The following is an 11,177-nucleotide window of genomic DNA, read 5'->3' on the forward strand; positions in this document are numbered from 1 at the left end:
GCCTCATAGGCCCTAACAGCTGAGAAATAAGGACAACAAGAAACAAAAAGCAAGGAAAGTTTGCAATGGGATCAATATTACATATAAGTAACACTGGCATGTATGGGAATAAACTGCTCCCCCCCGTGCCCTCACGCTGCAGTGATGCCAACCTTACCTTGCTACGGGTTCTTCTGAAGAGGAACGTGAAGAAGAGATGGACGGGGAATACAACACCAGCCAGAACAATGCCGACTGCCACCGTCTCACCTGTGACAGTGGCCAGGTATGCCACAGGAAGTCTGTTCACAAGACAACATTTGTTAAGTAGTTTCTCAACTTTAGCACAATAAGAATTCTTGTTTCCCCATTGTTGGAGGATGGGGCGAGGGATTTATAAAAGGACTGGACAAGCTAGATGCAGGAAAAATGTTCCCAATGTTGGGCGAGTTCAGAACCAGGGGCCACAGTCTTAGAATAAAGGGGAGGTCATTTAAGACTGAGGTGAGAAAAAACGTTTTCACCCAGAGAGTTGTGAATTTATGGAATTCCCTGCCACAGAGGGCAGTGGAGGCCACATCACTGGATGGATTTAAGAGAGAGTTAGATAGAGCTTTAGGGGCTAGTGGAATCAAGGGATATGGGGAGAAGCCAGGCATGGGTTATTGATTGGGGACGATCAGCCATGATCACAATGAATGGCAGTGCTGGCTCGAAGGGCCGAATGGACTCCTCCTGCACCTATTTTCTATTTCTGCAGGCGTTGACTTTGTCTACTACACTGTTGCATTCAGCAGGGTAAAAATCCAGCCTTGGCACTGGAGAGGGGTCAGTACATAATTACACATCCATGTACAGAGCACAAGCCACAGGGCACTGATTCCCTAACCCAGACGCTCTTGACCAGCATCTAGAGGTATTGGCTCAGACATGAACAGACTGATAGGGCCACAAGTCTGGGGGTTTGCAACTGGGTATGTTATTGACAGGGTACAGACCTTCTGCTTTTGGTTCCGACAGCTCCGTACCACACCGCCCCCACGGTAAAGAACAAGTACATGAGGAGGGTGCAGCAAGTGACTCGCTGGACTCGAGTGAAGTGGCTCCGCGGCAGGCGATCCCAGACCGAGAGCCAGATGTGCTTCTCGGACACGCCACGCTTCAATTGTGAAGTAAAGATGCGGGAGAAACGGCGCAACTCCTGCGGGCCTGGTGACCAAAGAACAAGGTGGTGTGAGCCAGCATCGCCCATTCCCCTTCTGCCAGTGAACTCCTGCTAAAGCACGTCTCTGTTTCACAGTCAAACTAGCCACCCAGTTAGCACCCAATGGAGTCCCACAAACAGCAATAAAGACAGAGCATGGAAACAGGCCCTTCAGCCCAACTCGTCCATGCCATCAAAGATTCCCATCTATGCTAGTCCCATAACCCCTCACACCCTTACTAAGAAGCTGTCATTCACCGCCTTAAAAATATCTATTGACTTGGCCTCCACAGCCGTCCGTGGCAATGAATTCCACAGATTCACTATCCTCTGCCTAAAGAAATTCCAGATGTACTTACATGCTGCCAACACATCCTTCTCCACCATCCCTTCATTCTTCTCATTCTCTACAGAGAGCCAGTCCTGAGCTAGGAAGTAGTATATCCTGTCCGTCTGCTTGTCCCAGACGGCCACGTGCTCCAGATACCACGAAGGGTCTAAGCCTGCACGGAACACCAATGTTAAAACAAGGAATCAAATCAACCAAAGCCAATTAACCTACAAGCCTGTACGTGTTTGGAGTGTGGAAGGCAACCGGAGATCCCTTGGAAAACCCACGCAGGTCACGGGGAGAACATACAAACACCGTACACACACACGGACCCGTAGTCAGGATGGAACCTCGGTCCCTGATGCTGTAAGGCAGCAACTCGACCACTGGGTCTGCACAGTCTCCATTGTGAAGTTCTGAAGTTAGGTGCTGAACCAAACATGTCCAAGTAGGCGTCACTGCGATGCTGCCTCGTGCCAGCTTGCTTCTTCACACCTACCTGTGTTGTCGTGCCAGATTCGGATTTTCCAGATCTCGCCCAGGTTGGCATCCGTCTCCACCTGAAAAACATCCAGGCCGTTCCTTTGGAACGCACCTTCTTTGTCCAGGTGACGGGACCCACTCTTGTTCAATCCATACAGACTGATGCCTACGTGAGCCGTGGTACCTGCAGGAAAGGAAGGACTTTCACATAAGACTTGGGGAAGTTCCAAAGTAAATGCAGGAAACAGGATTGCTGCCAACAGCAACCCCTTCCAATAACCATATGATATTGCAGAGAATTTAGTGTTGTTGATTGGGGAATAGATACTGGCCAGCCCATCAGGAGGAACCTTTCTGCTCTTAGAAGTAGTGCCAGGAGATCTTGTTTAGTTTAGTTTAGTTTAGTTTATAGATACAGTGTGGAAACAGACCCCCTTTCCACCGAGTCCACACTGGCCTACAATCACCTGTACATTAACTCCATTCTGCACACTAGGGACAATTTACAGAAATTAGAAATCAACGTTCATGTAATCGGCCCAAACTAAATATGAGGTGCTCTTACCCGAGTTCCTGTACCAGCCAGTTTTCACCATTACTTCATGCTTGTAGCGACCATGCTGCCCACAGAGAGGGATGATACCGACACGGTTGATGTCAATGTAGTCCAGCTTGTGGGCAATGAGAGCCACCATGATGTAAAGAGCAAAGACCAAGGCACATGTGATTGCAACTATCGAGTTCCGCACTGGACTGTTCACCTGCAAAGGAATCACAGCTGAATCACATGGGAGGCGCTGAAGCTTCGCGGAGACGGTCAGAGGGTCCCTACAAATGCTCGCGCATTATCAGCAGGTTTCCAACAATGAGAACAGAAAGGCAGAAACTTCAACCCATGCTGATCTTATCATCCAAATTTTGACGACCAACCACCTGCACTCTGGGGCTAGACGGTAGACGGTAAATGGACAACCTGCGCACATAAAAATACTTACGCCTCTCCTCAACCCAATTTTCCCCAGGGAAGTAGCTGGATAAACTAAATTGGAAGAGTTTATATTAAATTAATAGCAGGACATGTGACACCATAATGTGATAAAAACAAATGAAGATGCACTAAGAATTAGGAGTGTTAGATTGTACTGAGAAGTGAGAGCAGTACTAAGAATGCGAACAGGCTAAAGCAGACTATGCCAAATACAATAACCGGTTCGTATGAGGTCTGGAAATACACAAACTATAGTGAATAAAGTTGGAAAGCTACAGATTCTTATATCTGCATGGGATCATAAAGCAGAAATCATAATTAGATCATGACTTTAAAAAGTCCAGGATACAAGGTGCTCAGAAAAGAAAAGGAAGAAGGGAAATAAAGTGGAATAGCAGCATTGATTAAAGGCGTTATAGACCTGAAGGGAGTGATTGTCCTTGAAGGTCAATGCTTAAATCCAGATGGTTAGAATCAAGAAGCAGGAATCACAAGACTGGAGGCATTCCACAGTCTGTGGCTGATGGAGGAGCATCTAGCAAGGAGGGTTGGGAAAGAAATGTAAAGTGGAAAAGGAAAAAAACTGGGAGAACATTTTGAAAAGTCTTGTGGAGAACTTCCTTTATCGATTTGTTTCTAATTCAAGAATAGAGATCATATTGGATCTGGTTAATGGGGAATGAAGAGGGCCAAGTGGACCAGGTGTCCGTGAAAGAAAACTTAAGAAGCAACAGGCATCAGACCACAGAGTTAAGCTAGATATTGAAGAAGGTTCGAGGAGAAATTTAAAGTCGAACTCCTGAATTGGAGGAGGGTAATTATTAAATATGATATAGGATTTGGTCAAGACTAAGTGGAATAAATTGGTAATGGAACATCGAACAAACTTTTAAATAACAAATGCGTCAGGAACGTCTAGGACACGGGCCATGGGAAAAAGAGAATCAAAACTTTCATTTATTTGGATAACAACAGGTACAGAAAACGATGAAATGCGAAAGGAAGATGTGTGTCTTGCTGGGGATCAACTACAGTGTGAATCAGGCTGGAGATAGTGAGCTGAGGAAAGTGAGCAAGACAAGCAAAGTGGCATGAGAACGGCAATGATCATGAAAGGGAATCCCAATGTCCACAATCAGCATGTAAACAGTAAGTGAAATTAAGAGAACGGATGTCTAATTGGGGATGAAGAAGGTGATGGATACATAAAGATGGCATGGAAATTAGAATGCATTACTTGTAGGAGGCATTACATAGAGGATGGCTTATAAGGAGGTAAAGTAAGAATAATTTTTCTGGAGGAGTGATCTAGAAAAGATGTCTTGCATGGAGGATACATTATGGACTGTATTATTTACAGGGCATTCTCTTAACAAGGGGAACTTGTTAGGGGCTGTTGTATTATAGCGAGAGCAGCTTAGAGTTTTAATGTCAATAGATCACCGCTCTGAACCATAATCGTACAGGAGGCAGAAACTGCACGGCGCCTGGATAGACAAAGAGGCTTGCTCCAAAGACAGTGAGGTGGTGCGTGAGGCACACTGCTTCCTCCGGCCTGGTCCAGCGTGTGGGGAAGATGCCGTCTGTCCTCCACCGCAGGCTCTGGAGGTCAAAGTACTGGCACAGCGAGGTGTACACAATGACAGAAACTGCTACTGGAGCGGAGGAGAAGTGGCTGGAGATGGTGACGTTGAGCTCCTCGCTGGTGGTGTCGTACACCCTGTAACATATAGAAGGCAGCAAATCAATAAAAGGGTCCCCGCACTGAGCAGAGAGAACTCTAGAAGCATACTAGGTGGCTCAGGCACTTTGGCCAGGGGTGGCTTCCCGATGAAAGTGTTCCTGTTACTCAAGTACCTTGTCACTCATAGAATATAACTGCATAGCTCTTCCAGACAGTAAAGCATGTTAGCATCGGAGTTACACAGCAAAGATCCAAGTCCTTCAGCCAGTCATCAAGTACATGTCAAACCTCATCTCATTTACCACCACAATAGTCAGAATGGTCTCTGAAAATGGCTCACTTTGAGAACTTGCAAAGCTAGATTACGCTCTCACGGCACCTATCACACAGGCTGATTCTCATAGTGCAAAATGAAGGGATTTCTCTGCTTAGTTGGATTAAAGGCTCATCTCTCCCCCAGCATGATTTTTACCATTTTATAGTGCTGGAGTACCTCAGCAGGTCAGGCAGCATCACTGGAAAATGTGGATAGGTGATATTTTGGATCTGAACCCTTCTTCAGATGGGCTCGAAGAAGGGTCCCCTGAAAGTGGTGACACAAGTAAACAGAGTGGTAAAGAAAGCAGATAGTCTGCTTGTCTTCATCAGTCGGGGCAATGAGTCAAGAAGTCGTTTTGCAGCTTTAGACAACTTTAGTTAAGTTGCATTTGGAGTATTGTGTGCAGTTCTGGTCGCCCCATTATAGGGAGAATGTAGACGTTTTGGAGAGGGTTCTGAAGTGGATGTCAGAATGCTGCCTGAATTTGAGGCCACTAACTATAAGGAGGTTGGACAATCTTGGATTGCTTCTCTGGGATGGTCAGAGTTTGAAGGGAGGTTTGATAGAAGTTTATACAATTACGTGAGGCATAGAGTAGACATTTTCCCTGGGGTGGGACACTTCAAAAACTAGGGGTCATGGCTTTAAGGTCAGAGAGGGAAAGTTTCAAGGAGATATGATGGACAAGTTTTTGTGAATGCACAGAATGGTTGGTGACTGGATCACTGCCAGGGGTGGTGATAGAAGCAGATACAATTGTGGTGTTTAAGAGACTTTTAGATAGGCACGTGGATATGCAAGAATGGATGGATATAGATCATGTGCAGGCAGGAGATTAGTTCAGCACAGGCATTGTGGGATGATGGGCCTGTTCTGTGCTGTACTGGTCTATGTCCACAGGTACAGCAATTTCCATTGTTATTTCAGCCATTTGTAGCCACACAACAGGTCCTGACTATGTGATCCAGTGGCTCTGGTACCAGGAAACTAGTCTAAGGCCAGGTCTGTACTCACTCAGGTGATAGGAAGATGGTGTGCTCAACACGCAGACTGCCAGTGTCGGAAGGCAATGCAACTTCTATTTTGTCAGCGGTCCCATTAAACCGGGAGTCATTGTGAACATAGACATGAATGAAAGGAACTGGGTCCTGGGCTCCACCAAGCTCTAGAGAAAGAGAGATTCCAAAAATTAGAGAGATATTTATCCTTGTGCTAACTGTGAGCATTTATGGAGTGGTATCAGACAGTGAGTTGGGCTTCATACGAAGCAAGAACCTGTTGTCCATGGAAAATCTGAAGCTGGAATTGGGTAAAACTGGGACGTCCATGGAAACAGTCTTCCCTCTTTCTTTTTCATTATCGTCTTTCCTCTCCTGAAGGTGCTGACTGACACTGACTGGATTCCCTTCACACTTCCAGGTAGCATCCACTCCCAGCAGGGAGGTGTGAAAATTCAGATTGGCAGCAGAGATCTAGAGAGAGACAGAGATCTAGAGAGAGACAGAGAGAGAGACAGAGACAGAGAGACAGAGAGACAGAGAGATCGCGAGATAAAGAGAGAGTGAGAGAGAGAGAGAGAGAGCGAGAGAGAGATAGAGAGAGCGAGAGCGAGAGCGAGAGCGAGAGAGAGAGAGATCTAGATAGAGGTGGAAGGGGAGAGGCAGAGTGGGGTGGAAAGCTGGATGAGGGAATGAAATAAGGGATGGGTGTGGCTGTGGAAGCTGAAAAAATATGATAATTTTAAGTGAACGAGAGCTGATGTGAGTCAGAAAGAGTCATGGTGATGGGTGATCACTGGGTTTTATCTGGTGAAGAACCAAAGACTGGTGATTTTACTTCGGAGTCACGTGAGTGACTACGTGAAGAGCCCGCTCAGCACGCATGCGCGGCATTGCGTTCAGCAGTGCAACAGCGGCCGCAGCGGGAGTCAGGCGCTCCCGCTGCAGTTTAAAAGACGGACCGTCAGGTAAGTTACTCTGAGGTCGGCTTTTCTTTTGCAAGGAGAGCCTTCTGATTTGTTTTTCAGACATGAAGAAAAGGCTCTCGAAGAAATCTGTCCCCCGCTCGACTCCAACGGAGGAGCGTTCCATCTGTGGGGGGCAGCAGGCGGTAGGACCGCTTACCCGGCGCTCCGCCATCCCCGACACCGGGCCGAGCCCAGTCCCGCTAGCGCCTGAGCAGCGGACTGGTTGTAAAGCCACCAGGAAGAGCATCCGGCCGGTGGTTTCCGACTCGTCGGACGGGGACGTCTCACCACCCGTTCGGGGGAGAGACAGCCGCCTAAGCTGCATGGAGCGGCTCCTGGAGCAGGTGCTCCAGCGAGACTCGCTGCGTGAGGAGCAGTCTCGCAGGGGGCAGTTCAGGCACTCCCTCCACAGTGCCTTGTGCACTGGCCATCGCTTCCTCCTTACCCGAGGGCAGCTTTGGCGACCAGGACTGGGCTGGTCAGGAAGAGGGGACGCTGGCTGAAGAAGTCGGGAGTATGCAAGGGGTGCAGGACCAGGAAGAGCTGCTGGGTGTGATGGACCGCTACGTGGCAGCCCCACGTGCAGGAAGGCCATTAGAGCCTAAACTAGCGGCCAGCATTAACTACCTCTCCAACAGGCCCCTACAGGAGCAGGTGGTTACTGGGGCCTTAAAAATGTACACAGCTCCAGAAAATTGTGAGTCTCTCAAAGTGCCGGCTGTCAACAGCCAAATCTGGGGGCACGTCAGGACAAATATTCGGAACCAGGAGCTGAAACTGCAGCGGATCCTCAGGCTCCTGACGTCAGCCATCACATCATTGCTCGTTCTGTGGACAATACGGAGATGACCACAAACCAACAAGACACTCTCGCGCTGTTGTGCAAAACACGCAGTTCGAGATAAATAACCTCCGTAAAGAAATTATAAGACCTGCCCTAAATCCAAAATTCGCAGGGTTGTGCAAAACCCCAGCCACTGAGCCAGACACACTGCTCTTTGGCAAAGACCTCACGAAAAAAGTAAAGGATATGGAAGAGGCCTCTAAAAAACTTTCGGCCTCATGAGGGCAGGCCCGGGACGAGCAAACCCAAAACAACAATACCCAAGCGGCAGCACCGCATCGCGTCCACCAGTCAACGTCTACCCTATGGGACTGGTGAAAGCTCGGGGTCCGCATATCACCACCTGAAGTCTTTTTTAGACCAAGGCCCAGAGCGGACCCCATGAAAAATGCGCCACCCCCCAACATCACCGCCACGTCAGACAACGCGCAAGACTCGCTGGTCTGGGAAGAGACAGAAGAAACACCCATAACCATGGAGGTAGGTGGGTCTGGTTCCTACCAGCATATAGAAAGTAGGGGCGCGTTACTAACAGGGGGGAGATTACACCTGTTTAAGGAAGCATGGGAGTCTATCACGAGTGACAAGTATATACTCAATAGCATTAGTGGATACAAAATACAATTTATACTAGAAAAATTGCCACCAGTTCAACATTCACCCCAGAGGGTCTTTTCCCTCTCAGTTAAAGAGAAACGAGAGGGACAAGCTGAACTGGTGAGACTAATCACTAAGGGTATCATGGGAAAAAACAAAACATGAACCCTTGGAATTTGTGTCAAATATATTCACTAAAACTAAAAAAGATGGTGGGTGTCGCATCATCATTGACTTAACTTCACTAAATATGTTTTGTTAAGTATGTACATTTCAAAATGGAAACGTTTGTTACTGCCAAACAACTGATTTCCAAAGGATACTTCATGGCAAGCATTGACCTCAAATATGCTTACTATTCAATACCCATTCACAAGGATCATCGCAGATACCTGAAATTTACCTGGATGGGGCAGCTATGGCAGTTTAAAGCATTACCCAATGGGTTAACATCAGCCCCAAGATTATTCACCAAGATACTAAAACCAGCCCTGGCAATATTAAGAAGACAAAAACATATGGTCATGGCATATCTTGATGATATCTTAATAGTAGGCAAGACCATGGAATTGGCATATCAGCTGTGTCAGCTACCAAACAGTTGTTCGAAACCTTGGGATTTGTCTTACATCCAGATAAATCTAAGTTGAAGCCATCCACAACCATGGACTACTTGGGCTTCACAATTAACTCAGCCCACATGTCTGTAACTTTGCCAAAAGACAAAACAACTGAATTGGCACAATCATGCAACAATTTAATGGTCAACGAGCGACCAACTATTCGACAAGTAGCAAGAGTAATTGGGGAAATGGTAGCAGCATTTCCGGCTACACAATTTGGACCTTTGCACTATCAAAACTTACAAAGAGCAAAGGTACAGGCACTAAAACGACATGCAGGTCATTATGATCGTATGATGAAATTACCCACTGAAGCAATATCAGAGCTACAGTGGTGGGCAGAAAACATTTGGCATAGTTTCAGGCCTATCATCATCATTAACCCTACTTTAGTTATCCAAACAGATGCCAGTGCTCAAGGCTGGGGAGTGACTAACTCCATATCCAGCACAGGTGATAGATGGACTAACCTAGAGTCATCATTACTACTTACACTGGGCATTAACTATCTAGAGATGTTGGGTGCCTTTTATGGTTTAAAAGCATATGCATCCAATATGCATCACTTGCATGTACGGTTACAAATAGACAATACTACGGTGGTGGCCTACATTAACCATATGGGCGGCATTAAATCGATATCATGCAACAAATTGGTCAACACAATTTGGCAATGGTGTGTCGAAAGACATATTTGGCTATCAGCAACTTACCTGCCAGGTAAGCTAAATACAGTGGCAGACACCAGGTCACGCAAATTTAATGACAACACCGAATGGATGATAAACCCCAAAGTGTTTGCAAAGATTATTAAGCAATATGGCACGCCAGATATTGACTTATTTGCATCAAGGCTAAATCACCAGGTACCTATGTATGTCGCTTGGGAACCAGACCCTGAGGCAGCAGCGGTAGATGCGTTTGCGCTGGATTGGGGGAAATTTCTTCTTCTATGCATTTCCTCCCTTCTGCCTCATCAGCCATGTACTATGCAAAATACAAATGGACTCTGCTTCAGGTATTTTGATAGTACCTGACTGGCCTACACAGCCATGGTTCCCATTACTCCACGACATCCCTCCGAACATCCACAAGAAAACAGTACTTGTCCAGCATCAAAAAGTGGGAGAAGTACTGCTTGGATACAGGGACCACCTACTCAACCGCTACAGTTGCCAACGTACTGGAATTCCTGGCGAACCTTCACCACGATGAAGGACTCAGCTACAGTGCCATCAACACAGCTAGAAGTGCCCTGTCTGTCTATTTAAAACAAGCTCCAGGACAACAGGCCATGGGGTCCCACCCGCTGGTGGTCAAACTAATGAAGGGTATTTACAACTCTAATCCCCCTAGACCAAGGTACACCCATATATGGGATGTCAGTCTGGTCCTGACATACCTCAGGGGATGGCCACCAGCCAGATCCCTCAACCTGGAACAATCTACGCTCAAAACACTCATGTTGATGGCACTTGTATCTGCACAGAGGGTCCAGTCACTACACCTATTGCGACTGGACAACATGATCACAGCTCCAGACCAGATCTCTTTCATTATCCAGGGACTGATCAAACAGAGCAGACCAGGAACACCTAATCCAGTCGTGGAATTCCGGGCTTACCCGCCAAAACCACGGTTATGTGCCATGACCCACCTACTGTCCTACATAGAAACAACCAAAAATATTCGAGGGAGTGAAAAAGCCTTATGGGTCAGTCATAAAAAACCTTATGGTCGGGTGACGAGCCAAACCATTTTGAGATGGCTCAAGCAGGTGCTAAAAGCTGCTGGGATAAACACTAATATGTACAAATCTCACTCCACCAGGGCAGCATCCACGTCGACGGCCAAAAGAATGGACGTGCCTATAGACCACATCCTGGCTACAGCAGGATGGTCGGGGGAAAGAACGTTCAGAACTTTTTATAATAAGCCGTTGGCAAAACCTGCTTTATTTGCAGAATTTTTTTTACAGACTGCAAATATTTAATTTAAGCCCAGGGGAGCAATTTAATTTCTTTGTTGTTATTGTTAAAAAATACCGTTGTGTTTTTCTACAAACAGATTAATTGGTTGATTACGATAACACACTTCCTCCCTCAAGGACTTCGGCAGTGAGTGAAGTAATAACTGTTACACGGTTTGAAATCACAGAG

At 46.7% G+C, this 11,177-nt stretch overlaps 1 protein-coding gene across 1 annotated transcript in view; it reads right to left on the reverse strand.

The window, feature by feature from the left end:
* Nucleotides 1-11,177, reverse strand: part of pkd1b (polycystic kidney disease 1b) — an 84,517-nt gene that overhangs the window by 31,961 nt on the left and 41,379 nt on the right. The window contains exons 20-26 of the mRNA XM_055653989.1: nucleotides 6,003-6,153; nucleotides 4,450-4,705; nucleotides 2,563-2,758; nucleotides 2,014-2,181; nucleotides 1,543-1,686; nucleotides 978-1,188; nucleotides 158-281 (exon numbers count right to left, since the gene is read on the reverse strand). Coding sequence (XP_055509964.1) covers nucleotides 158-281; nucleotides 978-1,188; nucleotides 1,543-1,686; nucleotides 2,014-2,181; nucleotides 2,563-2,758; nucleotides 4,450-4,705; nucleotides 6,003-6,153 — 1,250 coding nt within the window. The remainder of the gene's footprint in view (nucleotides 1-157; nucleotides 282-977; nucleotides 1,189-1,542; nucleotides 1,687-2,013; nucleotides 2,182-2,562; nucleotides 2,759-4,449; nucleotides 4,706-6,002; nucleotides 6,154-11,177) is intronic.

This window comes from Leucoraja erinacea, chromosome 23 (genome assembly GCF_028641065.1).
Source record: "Leucoraja erinacea ecotype New England chromosome 23, Leri_hhj_1, whole genome shotgun sequence".
NCBI classification, from domain to species: Eukaryota; Metazoa; Chordata; class Chondrichthyes; order Rajiformes; family Rajidae; genus Leucoraja; species Leucoraja erinaceus.